The 25095-nt window shown below is 38.1% G+C and overlaps 3 protein-coding genes across 7 annotated transcripts in view; all 3 read right to left on the reverse strand.

Moving 5' to 3' along the window:
* The window catches only part of adarb1b (adenosine deaminase RNA specific B1b), a 102052-nt gene extending 86083 nt beyond the window's left edge, over window positions 1-15969 (reverse strand). For 4 of the 5 annotated variants that reach the window (XM_017420718.3, XM_017420715.3, XM_037975955.1 and 1 more), the window contains exon 1: window positions 15812-15962. The gene's annotated coding sequence lies outside the window, so the exon portion shown is untranslated. Of the gene's footprint in view, window positions 1-15447; window positions 15611-15811 lie in introns of all 5 variants that reach the window. The other variant, XM_017420716.3, reaches the window with a different exon arrangement.
* A 1430-nt stretch (window positions 15970-17399) lies between these two features.
* Window positions 17400-19934, reverse strand: LOC108238516 (olfactory receptor 11H6-like). Its single transcript, XM_017420652.2, has 2 exons — window positions 19035-19934; window positions 17400-17417 (listed from the first exon to the last, which is right to left on the reverse strand). The coding sequence occupies exons 1-2, from the start codon at window positions 19932-19934 to the stop codon at window positions 17400-17402; spliced, it is 918 nt and encodes a 305-aa protein (XP_017276141.2).
* Window positions 19935-22764: 2830 nt separating this feature from the next.
* On the reverse strand, window positions 22765-23946 carry LOC108238539 (olfactory receptor 13-like). The gene has a single exon (XM_017420676.3). The coding sequence runs from the start codon at window positions 23900-23902 to the stop codon at window positions 22973-22975; it is 930 nt and encodes a 309-aa protein (XP_017276165.1). The 5' UTR covers window positions 23903-23946; the 3' UTR covers window positions 22765-22972.
* Window positions 23947-25095: the final 1149 nt, after the last annotated feature.

Consider the following 25095-nt stretch of genomic DNA (forward strand, 5'->3'; position numbering starts at 1 on the left):
ATATTTTTGAATGGTTTTAAGACATGTGATAGTCTTTAATTCACTTCTTTTAGGAGTAATAACCAAGCACAACTATTTGTTTTTGTAGACAAAATTTTTGATTTAGAGATGATGAGTTGATCAGTTCTGACTTCTAACAAGCGGGGCTTGTATTTAAAAGGATTTTATGGAAACTGTTTGACATACGTAACTCTGGGAGTTCCATTATAAAAGCATAACAAACTGATTTTTATATTCCAGCTCTGTGCTACACCGCAGACACTCGTTACCTCCTACCTTTTAGGCGAGATTATGTAATGTGGAGCTTTAAATGAAGACAAAGACACTCTGCGACATTAGGCATGTGCATCAGCAGACCTGATGATCTGACAGCAAAGACTCCAGTTTCACAAGGTCATGGCAGAGGACGACGAGACAGATTGGAGCGCATCACAAACAGAGCGGCAGAAGGGCAACGCAGATAGAGACTGAGTGCAGAAGACGAGGGAACTAGTTGGAGAGGGAGGATGAATCAACAAAACTGTGCCGTCAGCATCCCTGGGGCCAGCAGGGAGCATTAAGTGAGTTGACAAGAGCGGCTGAGTCTCCTTCCTCCTTTCTTCCCTGCCATTTTTCCCGTTTGTCTTTCTCTCTCCTCCATATGGCAGATTCCACCTCTTCCCATCCCCCCCTCCCCCGCTGCACACGCTCTATTGAAATGGTCTTTCACCCACATACAACCCCACGCTTGCCTGCACAAGCATCCCGCATCCCCGGAGCCATGTCTTATTTACGGTTCGATTACGAACAACCGCCCTCCAGGACGGACGTCATCCTCTTCCTCTGCTCTGTTTCGTACACAGATGTTGTTCAAAAATAATTATGAGAAAACCTGATTTGTCCACTTGGATCACGATGATATCTGTGCAAAAGGTAAGAAGAAAGCTGCAGGAACATCCTCATAGCATTGATCTCACTGGAGAGGACAAGGAAGCTCAACATGCATATGCAATCCAAAAAAACTTTTTAAATCAAAACTACCAATAGGGGCATTTGCACAGGTTGATAAAGATACAAATAATATAATTTAAACAATTAAACAGCACTAGGTCCTCAAAATACAAATAAATAAATGTGTTTGGTGTAGAAAGTCTTTATTATGAATGCTTTTATTCATCTATGAAGAACATGGAAATGAAACTGGGAGGAACAACATGGCCCTATCCCTGCTGTAGAGGAGAAATAGGACTGCTACATCTTCCTTCAAAAAGCACTAGCGCTTCCTGTCTGCTGGCACATTTCAGTGGATCCTACATCGCTCTGCTCTGCTCCTCAGCCTGTCGTGAACTGTGATGATGCACAGCAACTCTGTGGGATTAAAAACACCTCACTCATATGAGCTGGCAAAAGAAGAGGTAAACAGAATGCTTCTGAGGTCTTCTTACCTAAAAGGAATGTAGGTGTACTATCGGGTCAGATGTGGTTTCTGGTATTCACAGAACAGTACACCAGTCTAGGAGTCTGATAAGGTCCGGTTCCTATCGTTCTTAAATGGATAAATGGGTGAGCCAAATGTCCTCAGAGAACCTGATGAGTCATTTGAGAGACAGTGTTTACTTGATGTCACTCCATCTGAAACTGAGCATGTGTAGCATAACAGCAGCTGAGTACACAGTCCAAGAACATCAAGGCACTGTGTGACCAAACAACCCTAAGCACCACTGGTTTGGCTTAATTGGAATTTTTTGACATAATTAGTTAACATTCCTATCTTAACAACTTTTTACAGGATTTTGTTATGGCCTTGTGATGGACTTGCAACCTGTACAGAGTGTACCCCATCTTTTGCACCAGCTCCACCACAATCCCAAAAAAAGCGTAAAAAATGGATGGACAGATAGATGGATGGATGGATGGATTTTGTCATTCCTGACACACTGAATCTGACTGTATTGACTTGGACTGAAATATAATTAGCCTGAAGTGAATGACATGTACGTACGGTGATTCTGAACTGGAGCATTATTCCATAGTTCTCTGAAATTGGTAGCCCAGAACTGACTATATACCTAAATATCCAGGATATCTTTTTTTTTTTGCCCTTTTTACAAACACCTAAAGCCAGCCCTGAGACACCTTCTGACCATCTCGGTGTGATTTCTCAGAGCATTGAGGCATCACAGAGTGTTGAAGTCATCTTGCTGCAATCACATCTCTAAGCTGCCATATGAGGTAGTAACAGCGCTATAATGACCAACATATGAAAGAAGAATAGTAGTATCTCACTGGGTCGCAACTATTCGAGACGGCATTTGCAAAACAGTCTCCAAATGGTCTCAAAATGTTCACAGTGGAATCTTAGTTTCCTCATGTGAGCCGAAGAGGCAGCTTGTTACTTGAATTATGAACATGTTCAGAAAATTAGTGCAACACTTTTATATTTCTCAACATAGTCACAGAGTTGTCCTAATCCTGTCTTAAACTCATCTCTATTTAGTTTCTGTAAACAGGCCAAACTGATGTATACGGGCAGTGTTTGAAGATTATCATCAAAATAAAAAAGTTATTAAGAAAGACCTCATCATCAGGCTGGTTGTTAATTGAAGCAGGCTCAGCGGCTCAGTGACACATCGTGGGTGATTACACATCGAGTCTGAATCAGCCTAATGGCAAAAAACTGGTGGTTTCCTCTATGTTAGCACTCCTTTACTCACCTCCACTGCTGGCTCAGAGGTGAATTGGCTTCGGTGCCTCCTAGCCTTACAAACACGACAGCAATGCACAATAAAAGTGCATCAGTTCCTGCTCAAACATGCTGTGTTTACAGGGGTTAAGATGCGTTTGTTCACATGTGGAAGGGAACAGAATACTGTCACATATTCCACTGAGTAAGCAGCTGAAAAACAATTTCATGATTCTCTAATGTTCAAAGGCAACATATTTGTTCTCCCTGGCACTAAATTCTGCAAGAAGTTTTCATCCCAGTATACTTAGTAGTATTTGTTTTGTTTCTGACAGCAGTCATTGTGTCCTCAGACAAATGAATCCACAACCAATAATATAATTTTAACTGAATTGTGCAGAGAAGTCGCCATCTGCCCCTCTAGCCCAGAACAAACCAGTGCAACTAAAAGTGCTGCTCCCAGACTTTCACAAACCCCCCACTATTACAGTGTCATTGAAAATGCACCATTATGTATGAGGGTACGCCCACTTTACTGCATCAATCTGGTTCATCAGGCTGGGTTACGAAATGGCACACACTCGCTCTTTGTAAGCATCTCATAATCAGAACAGCTACGTACAGTTCAAACTGTGCTTTACACATAAAAATAAAAATAAATACATTTCAGTTATTTTTATTATTTATATTGGAAGTGGTACAAAATGTACTTTAAAATCTATGCAGCAGAAGCTGGAAAATGTTGGATCTGAAAAACAACAGGTTGTTGGATCCAGTGCACTAATTCTACTTTCACAACAAGGTTAAAAAAACTTCTTTCCAAAGTAGTTAAAGAAAATGATAAATAAAAATAAATTGGGACATTGTGTTACACTTGTTCATCAATTTGTTGTCAAAAGAGAAACAAGAGGCAACCATGAAGGCCAAAAACAGTCCGTTAGTAAGTCTGCAGCTCTTTTGGACAATCACCCTTCAGCCTCCAACCTAATTAAAGCAGAAACATAGCTGTTCATGCTTTGGGTGTCCTTTTAGGCAAAGCTTTTTGTGCATGCACGCACTTGTGTTCATAGTTCATCGTTCCACTCAGGGGGTTCACAGTTTTCACTACAGCCATAGGTGGTGGTAATGTGCTGATTATTCAAAAGACAAGGAGAAAAAAGTTCAAGCGACTTCTCCACAGGATTTTGACACCGGTTTTGAGTCCTAATTATCCAAATATTGATGGCAGCCAGACTCCTCACGCAGTATTTCCACAAAACAAGCGACTGTGTTGCTTTTCCTCTTCTTGTGGTTTGACTTGCAGACGTTTTTGTCTGATGTATTTTTGGCACCACCTTTTTAGCTAGAAGAGGTGTGTAACAGCAGCACACACAGCCGGGGCATAAAAATGTGGGCTGGCAGATCTTAGCAGAAAAGGTAAGATGACAAAATTTAGAGTGGACACAGAAAGCATAAACATAAACAGTCTCCAGACTTATTTAACTTTATTACAGATGAAATTAGGTATTAAAAACTCCTTGGTCCAGACTTTCAGGTTGAGAACAACAAAATTAAATCATTAAGAATCTCAATGACGTTCTGCACCAAACTAAGGGAACATGAATTTAATTTGAGACTTATTAATGCCCTTGAGGTAACTAAGGATGAAACAACAACAGCTATGTGCAAAGAACACAACTGCTTAATCACATTTTGTCATTCAAGGTGTTGATGGGAATTTAAGTCTTTTTCCCTGAGAAAAAAGCTGCTAATGAAAAGCTCAGCACCATGCAGTGCACTTTTGAAAAAATGCAAGATGAAAACTCGCACCTGCCCTGCTTCAACAGAACATCCAAATTTAGGCTCATATTTCATCACCTGGTTTCATCAGGTCTGAGAGAGAACATGTGAGAGAAAGGAAAAAAAAAATCTGCAGCAAGGGAATGAAAATAAGTGTTTTTATCGTGCATGCATTTGTCCATGGAGGGATTTTTAAAAAACACGAACATATATAATACAAACAAAACAAAATACCAATAAAAGACAATAAATTTCCAATTGGGAGAAAAAGCACAAAGTATCTGTTATCTTTTTTTTTACCAATTAGCTTCTCTAAAAGGCAAAGTTTCATAAAATTTTAAGAAGATATATTTTAATACCTCAACTTGTGGACACAAACTCAGCAGAGGTGTCACATTTCATCTTACCTGGTCAATTTAAGAAGAAAACCATGTGTGACTTACAGAAATTTGAGAATATTAGTTATTTTGGGGTTCAGTGTGTGCTGTACTGTCTTGATTTGGTTGCAATACTTTAGTTTTCAAAAGCAGATGAGATCAGAACATTCCAGTGTGATCGACGTGCTTTTTCCACTTCAGACAACAAACAATACAGTCATCATCTGTGGCAAACGCAGGCTGCATGCTGAACAAATTCTCGCCAACTAATTGTTCTCAAATTCAGTCTCAGAATGGAATAATTTGAACACGTATTTTGGTCAATTTCTTCTGCGTTGTTACAGTGTTATTTACAGAGTTTCAAAGATTAAAATTTCCCGGTCACAGTCACTTCGAAGTGTGTGGCCGCGTGCAAATGAGCCAAGATAAAATCTTATCAATCAATTTCAGGAGAACCTCATTAAGACAATCCAACCCGAGTAAAAGTTTTCTGACAACACACCATTCCTGCGTCACTACAACAGTTTCTGCACAAGCGCTGACACAAATTGCCTGGGGGTAAAGCAAATCCTGACCTGTTTTATAGAAACAAAGGGATCAAATTAAAATGTTCCCACTGAGTGAGCAGAGTACACAAATATGCCCCCACGGACGGGCAGCACCTGCCACACTGTGCTTCTGACAACCCCCCATTTCTCAGAAACATGTTAAATCTCACTTTAGCATCTTTGTCAGTTCTAAAAACACTGAAGCAGTGAGACGGTAAAAACTATACCCACTGATCAGCACAGCTGGCAGATTTCAAGAAGGGAAACTGTAATTAATTGAACAAACTCTTTCTGAACGCAAAAGCAGAATGCTGGAATAGTTAAAGACTCTTTCAGGACACAAAAAAGTTTAATTTAACATAGAGCAGTTTTATGCAAGTCTAAGCTGTAAAGCTTAGACTTGCATAGGTCTAAGGTATACCTAGTCTGTTTGGGTCAAAGCTCTCTTTTCTTAATAAAACTACTTTATAGATATAGTAGGATATCTGTTGTAATGTCTAGTCTGATGTTTTTCCAATGATTCATGGTTGGTATTGTGGTAAATTCTTCTGAACAATAATTTAAAAATAGTGTTGCAAGTGGTTGGTGATCAATTCTTGCCTCTGCTAAAATGTACCCCACATTTCGTACAGTGGTTGACATTCATACCAACCCAAACCTGCTCATCCCATTTCAAAAATGTACTCCAGTACATTAACTCATGGGGCAGCTGCCAAGGTTGGTATAAGTGGTGACAAAGTGGGAACAAAATGGGAATAAAGCTGGAAAATTGGGTATGGACAAACCTACAACAGACAGCTTCTATTTGGACCCAAAATAGTATGGGTATGTAGTGACCAAAGCACTAAAGTATAATTTAGCAAAGGTACAAACTGACCTGGAGCCATTGTAAGTTGATGTATTTAGCAAGCTAATTAATGCCACAAGGAAGGATTTCACCCACTACCCTTCATGACTTCACATTTAGGACATTTAAAATGTTGGATAGGAGACAAATGTCACTATGAAAAAAGATTTGCCATATTTCTCTTAACCTTGTTCTTCCTTTTCCTTCCATTTATAGTCTTATTACGAAGTGGTCTGTGGACAAAACAAGGATGACAAGAAAGGAAAGGTCAGAGGTGATAAATATTAAAAAGGGCCTCAACCTCTTCCTTCATTTGTCCAGCTGCAGACTCTGTTTATTTAAAAGTTTTAACTCATTGTTCTGAAGGAGAGGACTTTTTTTTCTTCCTGATTTTAACTGTTTAATAAGCATGAAGCTGAGGAGCGTATAAAACAAGAGGGAAAAAGTGTTTTCACAGCTTCTCCATGTGGTTTGCATTATTGATGGGCTTAGTCTAATCCACAGTGAAAACATGTACAGTCACATCATGACACAGACAGTGTTTTGGGGGGCGATGATACACACTCAGACAACTGCTATGATGAGAACCTTTGTGTGGATGTCTGCTCCCGAACACATGTTCAAACCAAACGGCCTAAAGTGGGTTTGAAAGAACTCGGAGTGACTCCTCACAGACGTGGCAAGTGGCTGCGGCCATACCCTGAGGCGACGTGGCTTTTGGCTCAGGCACAGCAGAAATCAGAAAGCTTGAATAAAGACAGAGACAGGTGTGCTTCTGTCAAACGTTTAACCATCTGGGCTATCAATGATTGTGAAACGTTTTATGTTATTTACTACCAAACTTAAATATGACTGGAGAGAGATCAAGTTTAGCCTGGTACACGATTGGTAACGTGTGCATGCACTTGTCCTTGTTTAAAACTTTGTATATATCTCTGAACTGTCACTTTAATGTTTGTTAGGATGAGAGGTGGGAAATTACTGGTGGTGGAATATAACTTTCTTTTTAGTAAAATTAGAAAAATAGCAAGAGTCAAGGAGCTGGCAGAAAATTTTAGTTTTTAAATCATTAAAACAAGGGAACCTAAACTAATTTCACCAACCTGAGCGCCTCCTTGAACAGGTGTTGGAACATGTAAATGAGGGAAACCAGACCAAGAGTTACCCAGATGAAGAATATGTCAAAATAACATAAAAAAGATGGTCAGAAAACATATTTTTCAATCACAGTTAGTTATTGCAATGTATTATTTTAGAACCGTTTGTTTTGTTTTTTGATTATCACATTATTGTTGCTTGGTGAGGTTACCATTGTGGGCCATGTAGCACATATCACAGTGTATGTGAGGCATCCCATTACATTTACACCCCTAAGTGTGATTACTTATTTTTAGAGAACTAACAGATAAGTTAATTAATGAAATGATGCCTTAGGCAAAGAGAACACAATGACAACTGTGGCTATAAACAAAAGAAATTAAGTTGTTTATAAGCTTGCAGTCATAAAAACCAACATGTTCGCTCAGTGGCTTTGAGGAGGTTTCAACAAAACAAACTCTGGCTCCACCCAGCTAGGGGCAGAGCTTATAATTGCCTGCAGCCATTAAAGGTGGGTGATCATGTAATTGCCTTTGCATCATTAAAGTGTGTCCGTACTACTTCCTGAATTTCTAAACAGATTTTAATAAAACACTGAAAGTAATCACTGGATGTTCATCTACAACTGATCAACCTTTGCAGTCAACCCAATTCAAGATGAACACCACAGCTAATCGATATTAGCGAACCCAAAGACGGCTTTAACGCAGTTCGTTTTCACAAATAATGGTAGAAGTCGAGAGTCATTCACAACAGAAACTCAGAGCACTAACAGACTGAGGGAGATCTTTGTTTAAAACTTTGACATTCAAAGCAGTGGGCAAAATTCTTCAGGAAATGGTTTCCTTTTCTGCCGATAACCTTAATATAACACAAGAATAAAAAATTTTAAATTAATATTAGGTTTATATTACTGATGTTTAGTTATGTTTTATATAATTATCCATGAAACTGTCACCTACTTCAGCATCATTTTGACCTGTATTTATATCTTTTTCATTACATTACACACAACAGAATAATGCTTTCTCACACTCCAAATAATGCAATTCTCATTCAGTAACAAAACTGTTCTTATTTAGACAGCTGACACACACACTGTTATTATTTTTACAATGCTGAAACTTTAGTTTTGTTAAATATGGTTCATTGCAGATTCACTTCTCTGACTGAGAACAAAAAGAACATATCAATATGTCTTCCACAAGACTTTAATGTGATGAAGTGCTTCCCCGAATCTCAAAAGTACAAAATAAAATACAGCCTTTCCCACAGTGCCGACCTACTCTAATGGAGCAGCAATGTGGCCACAAAGTTGTGTCTGCAGTGAAAAGCCTGCAGCTACGAACGAGCGCAGCCACTAATATGTGAAGCCCAGCATGAATATTCAGACGGACACACTCACACCAGCAAAGGTTACGAAACATAAATAAATACGACTCAACCACGAGGCAAATCCTTCTTGTGTTGCATGAAGCTGCTGGATATTCTACATTTTATTTACATCACCTAAAAGCTGTGGCTCACGACATCATCCAGTGCAAAAGACTCCAAAATGCAAATACTTTATCAAGATGCAAATACTTTATCAGGAAATATCCCGAAGCTAATTCATGTGTAACAGCACATCAGCTTAGACGTTTGCATTTCTTAAGAGTAAATTTGTTTTTAGTGCAACAGGTAATAAAACCAAAACAAAGACTACTCTCCCTAAAATCTATCAGTGATCTGTAGGTGAGTCCATGCAGCGTTTGTGCCCGTGACTTCTCCAGCCGGTGGTAGCATGGAGGCCTCGTTCTGCCCTTTGTAGTGCTAACATGCGTGGGTGTATGGCATCGACTGTAATGTCACATTCACGCTCTGATGCTAACCATGTCTGACATCTGCATTAGTCCTTTCTTCTGTTTCCACACAGAACTTAACGCTGGTGAATGCAGAAGAAGAGAAAACAAAATATCTTTAAAATAAATGAGTAAAGACAGTGGTTAGGTTCACCTGGAGCTGTCTGTGCACGCTCACAACACCTCACCTTTAAAGGTTACCGTCTCCCCCAAAATAAAGACTGTTGCACGTTTTAAAGTCTTAATGGGGGCCACATGAATAATGACTAACACCTGCGGCTCTCTGCTCAAAATAATTTAGTGAAAAGGGCGATGGAGCAGCATTGATGCTGGGACCCCCTCAGCGAAGTACAGGATGTCAAGCAAGCCAGGGTCAGAGACGAGCCCTGCGTCACATTCACTCCATCCTGCGGAAAACAAAAACGCAGAAAAAGCTCGGCCCTCATTGACTTTCCACAGATGCTCCCAGATTAGGTGCTGAAATCTTTAGACACCTTTAGGGATGCAATGCAATTATAAAATAATTACTGATGGATTCTGATTGTCTTGTAACTTAGACTGACTTATTTCACAAAAATGAACACTGATTTTTATGTTTTCATGCCAAAAACAAGGAAGGGTGCACAACAACATCAAAACCCTTATTAATCACAGGCTGACAGAATCAGCATAGATGCTAACTTAATATTTAAGATTATATAGAGAAGCTAATGCAGTTAACTGGAAATTTATACAGAAATTAAACGTTTTCAAGTTAAGGCAAGTTTATCTATTCTTTACAGTTCAGCAAAGATGAAAAAGATGTGAAAACACACAGCTTTACGGCACCACGTTTCTACTTACAGAAGTTATGGTAACTCTACTACAGTAATTTAAGAGTGAGTAGTAAAAAGATCAACAGATCAATGTGTAAATCCATAGTTCTGATCAATAAATATTCCCACAGATTCATTTACAAATAATTACTGATCTGGATCTGCAGACTCCTAATGTAAAAGTCATGAGTTTCATTTATTCAGTAATTATTAAATCAGTTTTGTTAGGCAGATGTGTTAATAATGGGGGATTTTTAAGGAAAACGAAACTTAAAATCCAACGTGTCAGAAAATCTTGTAATATAACGTGAACTGACGAGGAATTCAAACCTCCAACAATTGTGTGAACAATACAACAACACACGAAAAAAAAACACTTTGGCAGAAACATTAACTGGAACGGATGCTGGAGCAAATGGCAGAAACCTTGGAGAGAAAAAAACAAACAAACAGATCTGCACACCAGAAAAGTTTTACTTTTCAGTACACTGCCATTCTTTAGACCAAATATATATATATATATATATATATATATATATATATATATATATATAATAAAAATAAACCTTATACAGGAGCTTTTTGGTGTGCAGATCTGTTTGTTTTTTTACTTATTGCTGACCTACTGTCCATGATTTTACATCAGCTGTGCTGCAATATGGATGTAAGTATTTTAAAACACAAAAAGAAGAGCAATTCAGTAACGAGCCGTCAAACAGCAGCTAAGCTTCAGAACAGGAACTGCAGCTGCTGGAGGTCAGCAAAATTATTGTTTTATTTCAAAAAACAAAAAGGATTAACGAAATGGTGACAGGATTTATGACCAAGTCCTCGATGTAACGAAGACAGCCTACATAACCAACACAGAGCCTCCTGAGATGTATAGACAAGTTCACCATTACCTGGCCTTTTTATATTGTTATTAAAAATAAAAAACTTGAGAAACAAAAGAAACAAAGGCTTTCTTTACTGGAACACAGGGCTACTAATATGTCAAGCACAAGATGGCAAAGATTTTATTAATTTCAATGGACTTCTGGTGTATAACTTACAAGCTTTTACTGTAAAAATATAAAAAAAATAATCCAATAATAATTCAAAACAAAGTGAAATGTACTGCTCTTTGTAAAGTAAACACTGCCTGAAGTATTCACCACTGAATGCCACTGTTTATAAAGTATTTTAATTGAAAGTGGAGAGATTTTATAATCACACATCCAGTAAGTCTTGCTGCCCGGTTTTACTCTGCAAGACTAAGCTATAAAAACAAAACTGCAGCTTGAGACGTCGCAGTGAAGAACCGACGCACTAAAAACACCACTTTTAGGAGCGATTAGCCAGATGTGGACCGAAGCTAATCTAAACAGAAACGTACTTAACAAAACAGCCGCGCTGCCATCAGATAAGTCCACTCGAACAGAGCCCTGTGTGTGCTGAGAAAAACCGATATGATGTGGCTGCGTTCAGACTGCCAGGTGTGCTACCTGCTAAAGTGGAGTCAGGTTACCAGTCAGCCGTGAAACAACCGGTGTTCACCCGGAGCAGCTGGAGAGAACAACCACAGTCCCATTCACGCCAATGTTTACGCAGAGAAGAGACTGGCGCAAACTGCATATGTACGTTTTTATTTTATCTGCAATTTAAACTACTTGTTTTAATCTCACTACATTCTGAGCAGTACGTTGGTTCACTTTAAGGAGTTTAAATATAAAAAAGTTGAGGAAAACTCCTCTGGTCTGCATCTTTGGTTTTGAATGGCTTCACCAGAGCTCTACTAATCCAGAATAATGATAAACAACCAATATTTACAGTATATAACACTTCAACCGTATCCAAGTTCTTTAACAAGTTTTACAATAGGTTTTTTTATTCATAATTTGTTAGGCTATTTAATTTCAACAGTTTCTCTCTCTGTTCTTCTTCCTCATATTTAGGAGGCTGAAAAGAGAACGGCAGCAGAGATGTGTGGAAGTAGCTCAGAGTCTCACAGGATGAACTGGTCGACAAAACACCCCAACATTGTAGCGGCTGTTTATCTTCATCATCAGCTAATTCAGACAGACAAAAACAGGATGTCTGCTGGCGGGTCTTTTTCAGGAAGAGTGCACGAGATAAGTCAAGATAGGGTTTCGCTAATAGTATTTATTTAAAACTGCTCAAAATGCTTTTCAACCAAAAGTAAATAAATAAAACAATGTTTCAGACACTCCATGAGGAAATCCCTTTGTAATTAGAGCATTTTATCTCCCCGCAGAGAGACGGCTTCTTCTCCTTCCAACTACTGTTTGAGAGATTCTTCACGACACACAGGAGATGCTCGGCCGCACCAAGGGAAGTCCGACTAATTCAACTTTCTCAAACCTAACTTACAATTAGACTAGACTCGTGCGTTTTGCAGGTTTACCGATGTTATGTCTGGGACAGAAAAATTTATTCAGGAAGGCTTCCAGAGAGCAGGAAGCCAGATTTGACAGATTCTGCCTTAAAGTTTGGTGTGGTGGTAGCTGAAACTGTTCCCCAACACATCGTCTGACGAGACAAGACCTTTGATATCAACTATTTAGAGTCAACTCTGTCTGTCTGTTAGCAAAATATCTCATGAACCTTCCAGGTTATAATTACTGGATGTATTGATATAGATACTGTTGCAGCCAACTGAACACAAGAATGGCTAAAAGTCAGTCAATTTTACAGATATTAAGGTAAAATTTTACAGAGTTGTAGCTGAGAATCATCCCTAACACATAATCTGAGAGTGACATCTCACGATATTGCACAAGACTGAAAATGATGTCATTCTCAAGGTTTGACCAAAATGGCTACAACTTCGATAAGATGTTCTTAACGCTGCTATGAAAGGTGGCGGGCGATATGAAGAATGCTAGGCATCTAATTAATTAAGCTTATGGATGGTAAATAAGTACAATTCAAGAAAGTTACATTCAGCAGCTTTTCTCACTAAAGCCGTCATTCAGCCTCCTGCGGTTTTCTTTAAGCGTAAATCCTGATCAGCAGCCACAAGTCTGAGAGTCCTGATGAAAAGCTTTTTATAGCGCCTCATCGCCACGACGAGCAGAACGCCCACAGGGCAGGAACAAACGGATCAATGGGAGAGGCTTCTGTGTCCACGTGGGGCTGTGTGAAGGTGATGGGCACCTTCTCTGTCGCCTCTGGGGTTAAAACACACGAGCACGCCGACACCCAGAGGGAGTTTTCTCCTCCCTCTTCCTCCGCTGCTCCGGTCCACGTACCCGGAGCTGCTGCAGCATCTCAGCCGAGTTTGGCACGGGGCGCCCCCCATCCTCCACCCCCTGGTGAATGATCTAAGCTGTTTTCTCCACTCTTAACTTGTCGTCTCAGCAATGGGAGCAGCAGTTTTGTGAAATATAGAGTAAGGCCTTGTGTAGTCAGCCCTCCAACTCAGCTTTGACCCTGTTTTTTGGCAAAGGTTTCCTTGACAGAGCACTGCTTTAGCTGAGTATAGCACTTAGATTTTGCTAAATACTCAATTACTCACGTTAACTCAGCAAATGGGCAACTTTGCTGCGAAATGTTTCTAAATGGGAGCCAAATCTTACAATACCTCACATATGTGAAACTGTGAATGAAGAACCTTAAAAAGAAAATAACACTTGGTTTAATTTTGTACATGAATGGATAAAACCATAATTTCTTATACCTAAATATTCTTTGTTAAATAAAACAAAAAGAAACAGGCACGCAATCTAAGCAGGATAGGTTCTCTCTGCCTTTCTGTTTGTTTATAATATTGGTTTATACTGGCAGTGTATAATAATTATTACATCATTTTAATTAAAATCACTTCTATTTATTCATCTAGCTTGAATAATTAGAATAAAATTCAAAGTATATGGACCTTAAGAGTTTTTGAGGCTTTCTGAAGGTTTTTAAAAGTATTTTATATTGACGTTTACTCATTTTCCAACCCATTTTCCCATCTAAACACTCATTTTAATGTTAAACCAGTTAACACTAACTCAGTAATTACTGAAGCATGTAAAAGCATTTTAAACTCAAGTAATAAACCAGTGTCAGGTCTTAGAAAACAACCTTCTTTTAATTATATCTTTGTCTTCTTTGCTGTCAGCAGCCAACTATAACATTTATTTTGTTGCATCTAAAAAAAACAACACTTTTACAGAGATAAACTTGTATTTATGCACCAACATGAGGCAATTTAACCAGCTTTTAGCTCCTAATGTTGTGTATTAGTTCATGAAGGTGCAGCGTGTCTTTAAACAAACTGAGGAAACTGAACAAGGACAAAAAAGTGGCTGAACTAAAAGAAACTTTATACAGAAAATGAGTAAAAATCCACCTAAAATCTGTTCCAGGACCTCAGTAATACTTCACCCACCAGTTGATCCTCATAAAACCTTTTCTGTAATCATCTCGTTAGTGAAAGATTACCTGTTTAAGCTTAAAAAAAAAAAGATTACTATCAGCACATTTTCTGTAGATGCTTCTTGAGGTGGTATCTCGCTGGGCTGCAACTGTAGGCGACCCTAAAACTGCCAGAAAACAAAGAAAATAAAGTGAACTTTCTGTTGCAGTCTGGCTGAAATCTGAGTGTTTGTGAGCAGTGAGCCGTGCGGCTGAGCTTGAGTTTTTGAAAATGACGGCCTGCTTTCACGTGCACAGCTCGCAAAACTGCCTTCTTGGCTGTGCACGGTGAGTTTTAGACCTGGACTTTCATGTTCTCTGTCATAAGGAGAGCTCCGGCGAAGCTCTGGCGCTTTAAAATTCAGGGCAGCTAATTTGAGAAGCGTTCGAGACGCCCGCGACTGCGTTTTCTGAGGAGAAAAAGGAAACAAATTCAAGCAATAAAACGTCTCTGCAACTCGTGCGAGGACACTGAAAACTCCTGCCAACGTGTTGAGACATTTTGGAGACAGAGATACGACCTTCAAGAACAGGGAACAGCATGTATTTTCACAACAAATCCTCTACCATACACTTCAAAATCTGGTTGTTGCTAAATTCATTACACCGGCTCATCCCTTGAGTTTTGATGAGCTGATCCGAATGGTAAGTCCATCAAATGCTTCAGAAAAAAAAAAGCCCAGAGACCACTCTGCAAGATTAAAGACAACTTTGAAAGATTACAAGAAAGTCTGGCTCCTTGGAAGCAAAATATAAAAAGAGGAAGGCTGGATTAGGACGCATGCACAGTAATCTGCATCATATGGTGGACAACTATCAAGCCCTGAAGAGATAGATTAGGAACTTATTTATATATTTATAAATATATACATGTGGACAGGGTTGTAGAATGGCAGTAGTTAGTGCACTTCCAAACATCAGTCTGAAAATAGGCACCTAAGCCAATTACTGCGGTGTGACCACAACGCTGCGCGATTTCTTCTTTACAAACAAAACCCTATCTGCAAGGACAGGAGCCTTTCTTCTTTATTTATTTATTATTATTATTATTGTTGTTATTTTCCCGGCGTGTTTACCTGCAGAGCATCCGGCACGCCGGGGCAGCCGGAGGGATGCGGACTCCTGAGCGGACCTCCAGGACTGGCTCCGTCCGCTGACAGGGGGGGCGAAGCTGGGCAATAATAACCGCTACGAGCCCCCCACGCAGCAGCGCCGCACACGAGCCGTTCCACGACGCTCCTATAAATAGAACAACGCGGTTTTTCCACGCCGTCCCGACCCGTTAAACCTGACATCCGCGCTGCCCGTGGAGGCTTATATTATATAAACACCACCGGAACCCAAATCACGTTAGCATGTTTCATCCACCGCGGCAGTCCCCCCCTTACATACTAAAAATAAATAAAAATAAATAAAAATAAATTATAACATGCTACTCACGCGGCGGTGAACGGGACGTCAGGATGCGGTGAAATCTCGGTGGTTTTAAAAATCAAAGCCTGTTTTTCCTCCGCGTCGTCGCTGGTGGAGGAAGGCGAACACTGGCTGAGAGAGGCTGGACGCTCGGTGTTGTGCACTGCAGTGCTCACGAGCTGCTGTCGGCTTCCTTCTTCTGCTTCACGGGCTGTTGCTGTTGGTGACGGGCATGCGCAGTTACTGCCCCCTAGTGGCGGGAGGGGATACTGATATGACACTCTTCTTTTGTGTGTGTGTTTTTTTTTACATTAAAGAGAAAATTAAAAGCGTTTTGAAGCTAAGATTAAACAAAAGGAAGTCATTGAAGGTGCTTGTTTTCAGAGAGTCTAATTTTTAAAAAGATTTACACTGATTTAAAATTAAAAATCAAAGGTCGAAAAAAATTCCCTGAGTCTCTTCGGCATTTTCCGTGATCACTCGGAAGTGTGACGTACCACGTGTCGAGTGCAGGAATGCAAACGAGGCAGTAAATAGCAAACACAGATAGCATGGGGGTGAAGTGATTGCAGTTAATTGTGTAAACCGACCCAAAACTCCCAACATCTGTGTCATTCTTCAGCTTCCCAAAGGACAAGAAGGTTTGATGGATGTGGTTAGTTTAGCTCCTGGTGGAAATTACAACCCAGAGTCTGGTGACTGACTGTTCAATAAACGTTTTGAAGAGGACTGCCTGAAATACAAACCTTCAATAGAAGAACCACCACCTGTCGGACCTACACCGGCCGCCTCTGGAGTGTTTTATGGTAGTGTTTAACTAAAAGAAAAACATGAAAACTTATTATTTTTATATTTGATTTAATTTCCCCTTTAACCTTATATTTTTAAAACAACAAAAGGAACACAAGTCCTTAATAAAATATAGGAAAATATCAGCATGTGTGAAGTTTTTACCATTTAGTTAAAACTTTTTCCCCTTTTCATTGAAAACAACTCCTATTCCCCCTCTGGTGAAATTCTGTCTTTAGTGTCAAAAATCACAAAGAATAAAGTAAGTTTTTCTAACAAGCTTTATGAATATTAGAAATACAGCAATGTGTTTTGTGTTTCCTCTGTTATTTTTAACAAAAGTGGTAAAATCATTTCTAAAACTGTTCGCTGGAACCAAAAATTTGTTGTCAGATTTCAACTTCAACAAACTTCAACAAATAAATAAAAATAACTGACCTACTGGAGGATTTTAAAGTTTAATAATATTTATTAACACAAATAAAGGCTGTCACTTTAGTCCTGTTAATTCCACATGTCAGCAAACCTTTGAAAATCACACGAATGTCTGACCTTACAACGTGATAAAACACTGCAAGCCAGTAAACGCAGCATCCATATGCAACTCTGCAATATCTGAAAAAAAGTGTGTTGCAAAGTAAATTAAATATCCAAATTAAACATAAAAATATGAATCTATTGTTTTAGAAACAGCCACTCCAGATTCTTGAAACTTTTAAATTTGTTAATTTTGTCTTGTAAATGTTTTAATAATCAATGAAATGATTATTTTATGAATTTCACTGGGTTATCTTTGAAATTGATCAACAGATTTACAACAATTGGGTTAAATAACACAAACAATGTAAAATACAAACTGGTATGACAATCATTTTCAAGATAAAAAATTTGGTTTAATTTATAAGATGTCAAGTTTAGACTTATCTTTGTTTATTTATTTATTTAAATGAGCATGAATGAATAATTTGTTTTAGAGATATGAAAGTTTAAGGTTTCTTTCAGCATTGAAACATATTGCTATGAATAACTGCTTTGACTGTAAAGAGAATTATATTTATTAATGTTGGGGAAAATGTACTCATATTCAAAAACAAAATCATTAGATAAACTAAATTTAAGATCATTTGCTGATAAACATAACTTTTGTTTTAAGCTTTCTCTAAAGGTCATTAAAATATAGATTCTTTTGTGTGTTTTGAGACCGAGAGGAAAAACAGGAACATCAACATTTAAAATGATCCAAACTGATGTTTTCTGCAGCTGACTGAGTCCATTTATCAAAATCTAAAAATCTATGAATTATCTTTTAGGAAACAGAATGGTTGAGCAGGTCAGAGACAAAAGGTTTCAGTAATTCCTTGGTTTTTTTTGTGTTGATGCTCAGCGTTAAACGGTGATGTCAGTGGAGTAAATCAGCGCTGCAGTTACATCTTTCTGCTTCGGCACAGAAGCACAAAGGAAAGAGGCAGACTTTTTAACAGCCTGATGGTCCCTTTCCTCCTTAATATAGAAGATGTGGTTTGCAAAAATAATAAAAAATTTGGACCCGTCTGACCTCAGAACAGTTCTCCTCTTTGCCTCAGTCCATTTGAAATGAGCTTTGGTCCAGAGAAGACTTCAGAGAAGCTTCTTCTTTGCCTGATAGAGCTTTAAGCAGCATCTGTGGACAGCACGGTGAACTGTGTTTACAGACAGTGTTCCTGAGCAGAACAGAACCAGAACCTGGTTTTAATGCAGAGGCCCCTGAGGGCCCTAAAATCCCAAGCCTTATTTTAAAAAGACAACAAAAAAAAACCCTGCAAAATATTTTTGTTTAAACATTCAATATGTTTACTGTGTCATTGTGAATAAAATACAAGTGTATGAGATTTGCAAATCATAATGTTTAGTTTTTTTATTTACATTTTACACAACATTACATTTCTTTTTGGAAAAGATGGTTCTTGAAAATGCAACATTCTTGTAACAAAAGTAGAAAAAGTAATACATACCTTACATTAAGGTATCCCGAGTGAAGATATATATTGGAGACTTTTATTTACAGTTATGAAAACATCAAAATATTTCTCCAAACAAAAGGATCTTTTTGGGAGGATTTCAAACTAAAATCTTAACCAGTAAAAGTAAACATACTTCAAACATTATTGATCATAATCTTTGTGATGAAGGCTTCATTTGTTATTAAAATAATATTAAAATAATCATTGACAACTTCCTTTAGTAAACCAGAGGGTGACACAGAACAGCTTCTTTTTCTTTTGTGAAAGCAGGTTTAGGACAGAAGATAAGAGAGGACATAGGACATCAATTTTCATGGCTTCAACTCAAGTTAACGGGTTAAATGTTAACTTTTTGTCAGAAAGTTCCCAAAGGATGTCATGAAAGAATCGGACATTTACCTGTATGTTACATTCGAGCTAAAGGAGAGTCATTTAACTTTTAAAAGAAAAAAATGAAGAATTTTCCTTCGTATTTTGGTCAACTTGAAACCATACATGAGTGGATTCATGATCGGAGGTATGATGAGAAATTCTATTGCTACAAAATTTTGAACGGTTTGAGGTAAATCTTTGGAACCGAACCTCATACTCATGAGATCAAACAGTATAGTCAGAAGAAACACGAATAAAGAGACTAAATGTGGAACACATGTTTGCATGAACTTTGCCCTGTTTTCTATAGAACTGACACAAGTTTTAATGAGATAAATGTAGGACCAAAAAATAAAGACACCATGAAGTACATAAACTATTATTGTAATATATGCAACTATGTTGTTAACAATCAGTTCAGATGGAAAACAAGCCAAAGCTACAATGCTCCAATTTACACAAGAGATTCGGTTTAAATTTGAACTGCATAACTTCAGCCTAGAAGTTAGAACGATGTTTACAGCCTGAATGAAAAAAGATATTAACCAAAAAATGCAGACTAACTTAATAACTCTCTGCTTCGACATGAGGGTGTGGTACTCAAGAGGTCGACATATGGCCAGATACCTGTCATACGCCATGAGTGCGAGGATCGACATCTCGCTGCAGGCGAAGGAGTACATCACCAGGGCCTGCAAAAGGCATCCTGAATAAGAGATGACATGAACAGGAGAGAACAGATCCCACAGAAATTTAGGATAGAAACCTGCTGTTCCATAAAGCCCGTTCAAAAAAAAAGCACACAGCATAATGTACATTGGTTCATGGAGGGAATGGTCCATAATTATAATCACAACAAGAGACACGTTTACCAGAATTATTAGGCAATAACACATTAAACTGAGAAAGAAAAGAGTTGATCTGTAATTCATTGTTTCATTCAAACCTGAAAGAAAAAACAGTGAGATAACTGAACCGTTATTCATCATGATTAAAGGTGTCTCTTAGAAAGCTCTGTCTCCGTGACTGATATCACTTTTTTATCCAGTTCAGCATAAACCTACACCATCAGCTGAGTCCAGCCAATCGCTGTTTCTTCAGGGGATCCAGTGCTTCAGCTGGATGGAAATTTGCTGCTTTAGAAAATCACAGTTGATTCCATGGGGGCAGATAGGTGTTGTGCATCCAGAGGAGGACCCTGAGTAAAGATGATTACGTAACAGCTCAGGAGGACGGTCAAAATGAGCAGACAGGTGAGGTGGTTCTGGAGGTCAAGTACTCTCTTAGGATCCAGCAGGAGAGTGATGAGCTGTCAGAAAGCACTGAGATTTCTACATGGACAGTAAACATCCTGATCTAAATCTGTGGTGATTTGGGTTTTTTCTGTGTTATGGTTTTTGTTTTTGTTTAGTTTGTTGGTTTGCTTGGTTTCTGTCTTGTCTCTTGTTTCATGTTTCATTTGCTCCTCCTCAGTCTCTCTTCATCTCCTGGCCACACCTACACCTGTCCCCACTTTGTAATCACGTCACCTGTCTCCATTTACCTAATTATCCTCAGTCTTTAAAACCCGGTCATTGCCTTCCACACTCTGCTGGTCCATTGTCTAAGGTTTGTCTGTTGTTGTTAGTTTCTGTCCTGCCCGTTCCTGTTTCTTGTTCCTGTTTATGCTCCTGTTTATGCTCCTGTGTTTGCTCCTGTTTTGGTTGGTTTTTGTTTTAGTTTCTATCTTATTAGTTTGCTGCCTCAACAGCTTTTGTTTTCATTTTTTTCCTTAGTTTAATAAATTAGTTTCTTTTCAAATATGAGTCTGCGCTCTGGGTTCGCTTTCGTCTCACCACATCATGACAAAATCTAGTCCAGATAGTTACTCATATGCATTACTCACACAGTCACACTTTTCACTATAGAAAAAATATATGATTGTAATGCCATTTTTGGGTGTAATGATAAACTGCAAGGAGAAGAACAGAATGAGAACATTTGTTTTAAATATGAACAGAGGTTGGTGTTTGAGGCAAACATCAAACTACTGGAAAACATTCGTAATCGGAACAGACCCTCCTGTCCCCCTTTTTGAAAAGGGGATCCACCATCCCAGTCTGCCAGTCCTCTGGACCCTGAAGTCCACGAGATGTTGCAAAGGATTGTCAACCAAGACAGCCCAGAAACATCCAGAGTTTTAAGGTACTAAGGGCAGCTTTCATGCACCCCCAGAACCCTGCTACCTCAGAAACCCCAGCCCCTGTTATGGATGAACCCATCCCAAAGTCCCCAGATTCAGCTTCCTACATAGAAGATGTACTGGTGGGATTGAGAAGGTCCTTGAAGTATTCCTTCCACTGCTCGACAAGATTACTGGTTAAGGTCAACAGCACCCTACCTCCATTATTCACAGTGTTGGTAATAATTTGCCAGAATTTTCTCTTAGCTGATCGAGCCAGTAAACCATGGTCAGTGACAAGGCCCACACCCAACCTGTATGGGCCCTCCTGCCCAAAGGAAGAGTTTTTGCAATTTTGTTTTATTTTATTTTTGTGGATCAAAAACAGTATTGGTATGTTCCATCCAGTTTTTGAAGTGAACCTTCTTTCCTTCCACACATTATAAATGATGAAGACTTTGGGGTATTTGGCTTGGAATGAGGTTAAGGGTAGAATGAAAATCTAAGGAATGCCGTTTCTCTAAGCAAAATACTGGAAAACATAACAAAGTAAGGATGTTTAGGAGTAATTGTGATCTCATGAAAGTGGAGGTAGAATTTATTCTTTATTATTTATTGTACTCCAAAGACACTTGTGTACAGCCTTTGTATACTTTGACAAATGTCTCAGATTTGGTAGTATGATATTATCAAATCTACCCTCTCAAGAAACATTACAAATGAGTGTGTTTCAAAGAAATGAAAACTGAATTTAAGGATGAATGTTGTCTGATCCTCTGGAGGGCCACTATCCTGCAGGTTTTAGATGCTTCCCTGCTCTTCAAGTTCTGCACAACCCTGTTAATCACTCATTCATTCAAACCATGTGTGCCAAAGCAGAGAAATACCTAAAACATGCAGGATAGTGGCCCTCCAGGACCAGGATTGGACACCACTGTACTAAATACTTACTGTATGTGTCACAAAAATGTCTCACTCCTCAGCTACTGCATCCATCCTTGAACTGTCTTATTACCATAGACAAAGGAAAACTGTAGAAAGGTCCAGCATTCAGTGCAAAAATGAAAATGTCTGCACTTAATAAGTAATCCCAACTAAAATATAGTAGAACATGGTGACATTTGAATATTTCTGTGAGACACCTTCACATGCAGACTGTGCTACAGCAAAGGCAAGGCCTAATTATTACCCATTATATTATTTAATTGCTTGTGTGTGTATATGTTTGTTTGTTTATTAGCAAGATATCTTGTGAATTACTGTATTTTAATGAAACTACCAGGAAATCAAAAGAATGAAAAGCTATAAGTAGAAATACTGTACATATCAGGTAATTGGTTATAAACTTTTAAAATTTAAATTTTGCTTGTGTACTTTTGAAGTTGGTCAAGTGACATGTCTTATATTAATAACAAAAGTCCATCCAGATTAACTTGCTCTACATTGTTAAAAGAACAATAAAATTGCCCAAGATATTGGATGCTCACACATCTTATAGAAAAGAAAAGATTTGATAGGATTAAGCAACAATTAAGATAAAAATATTTTACATCAGGGTATTGTAAGTAAAGAGAGTATCCTGCAATAATAAATCATGAATGCATACGTACAAAATGTACATTAGTGACTTTTATTTATGTGACAATTTCAGAAATCAAATGAAACCAGAATTAAAAATATAAAACATTTTAGGAGCAGTGGGTTCTGTACTCATACTGATCAAAAAGCTTTAATAAAATTACCTTTTATATGTTTGCAAAACTATGTAAACAAATTAGTAATTGTTCTGTAACAAATGCACACTAATACATCTGAAAAACAGAAAATGCTGTATAACTGTAGGATTGTGTGTCTTTAACATGTAAATTATTTCCTTTTAGAAACAACAAGTCTAATAATTCTATTCCGAACTTTGGTCAATTTGAACCCGTATATGAGTGGATTTAAAACAGGAGGGATGACGAGAAATTCTATTGCAACAAAGTTTTGAAGCGACTTGGGTATATCTTTGGAAACAAGTCTAAGATGTACAGAATCAATCAGTACGGTCACAACAAAAGTGAATAAGGAGACTAAATGTGGAACGCATGTTTGCATGAACTTTGCCCTGTTTTCCATGGATTTGGCACATCTTTTAACAATATATATGTATGACCAAACAATAAAGACACCATGACATACATAAATTGTCATTGTAATATATGCAAATGTTCCATTAATAGAAGTTTCATTTGGAAAACAAGCCAAAGCTACAATGCTCCAGTTCACACAGAGAAGTCTGTTTATATATGAGCTGCATAACTTCAACCTATAAGTGAGAAAAATATTTACAGACATGATGCAGACAGGTGTTATCCAAAAAATACACACCAACTTAATAACTTTCTGCTTTGACATGAGAGTGTGGTAGTCGAGTGGCTGACATATAGCCAGATACCTGTCGTAGGCCATGACCGCCAGGATCGACAGGTCACAGCAGCCAAATGATAAAATTACATGAGACTGTAAAAGGCATCCTGTGTAAGAGATGACATGAACAGGAGAGAGCAGATCCCACAGAAATTTAGGGAAAAAGCCTGCTGTTCCATAAAGTCCGTTCATACAAATAGCACACAGCAAAATGTACATAGGTTCATGGAGGGCATTGTCCAAGATAACAATGACAACAAGAAACACATTTGCCAGAATTATAAAACAGTAACACAATAAACTGAGAAAGAAAAGAGTTGATCTGTGAGTTTTTGTTTCATTGAAACCTGAAAGAAAGAACATTGAGATCACTGAGACATTATTCATCGTTGATATGAAAGCCCTCGTCTTTCTAAAGGTGAACCTGAACTGGAAGCCGGTTCTGGTTCTGCTCTCTCCTTTCTTCTCCATCTGATTTAGACCACAGCGTCAGCCGAGCTGGGATTTCACAACAACCAATCACTGCTCTTCCTGCCAGCTCGTCATTGGACTGTCTGGTAACTTGCTGCTGAGAATCACAAGGGAAACACTTTTCTGTTTATCTCTGAAGTAAAAAAAAGTTAACTTTTAAAACTTAAAGACCCATGAATACATTTACAAATGTTTAATGCTAAATTTAAAGTTAGATGTGAAGTGAAATGTTTTTGTCATCACTGTGTCTGTTTGACATCACATTAATTTAGCCATAATGATCACACATAAAAAGCTTTTTTATTTCTTATTAATGCCTGTTGTCAAAAGTCGAAAGCAGACAATCTTGTTGTTGCCTTTTAGTGTGATTGTGTGTGGGTCTATCTATTGAACCACTGAAAAAATGTTAATGATATTTGCAGAAAATAATCATTAGTTGTACATATAAAACTCATTTGTTTTTGGAGTCAACCTGATTTAACTGACTTAAAGAAACTCCATAATGGCGATTGTATTTAGACGATTTCCTGTCGACCAGGTCACAGCTCTGCTCTTCTCTTCACCACATTGACATCATTAGTAGCAGTAAAGTCCATTCTTGTCCTCCATGATCCATAATTTGATATCAGTGAACAAAGCTTTTTAGATTAAATGAGCACAATTATAGAGTCAAAAATACAGATTCAGCTATTACTAAAACCAGCAAAATAATTAAAAGGAAAAATATTTTTATGAGCCGTTAAGTCTATACACATTCTGGTTAAAAAGCTTTCATAAGTTTACCTCTTATGTTTGTTTGTTTGTTTATTGTTTGCACAAAAAAGACAATACACATAAAGTAAAAGATAAAAACAAAATGTCGAGCCCCGTTCCCCCATCAGATACGGTTCCACCTGCGTCTCCGTAAATAATGACTTATCTATTAACAGAATTGTTTAGAGGGGCAAATATTTCTCATTAAAAAAACATAACTCTTTTAAAAATAAAATGTGCTAATAATATCATAATACAGAGGAATAAACACAGGTAAGGAGTTGTTGGTAAATTATTTTTGTCCTGTGTTTTAGAGGGGGAACCGATTATTTCAGACTTCTGAAATATTTGGTTCC

This window comes from Kryptolebias marmoratus, linkage group LG6 (genome assembly GCF_001649575.2).
Source record: "Kryptolebias marmoratus isolate JLee-2015 linkage group LG6, ASM164957v2, whole genome shotgun sequence".
Classification (NCBI taxonomy): Eukaryota; Metazoa; Chordata; class Actinopteri; order Cyprinodontiformes; family Rivulidae; genus Kryptolebias; species Kryptolebias marmoratus.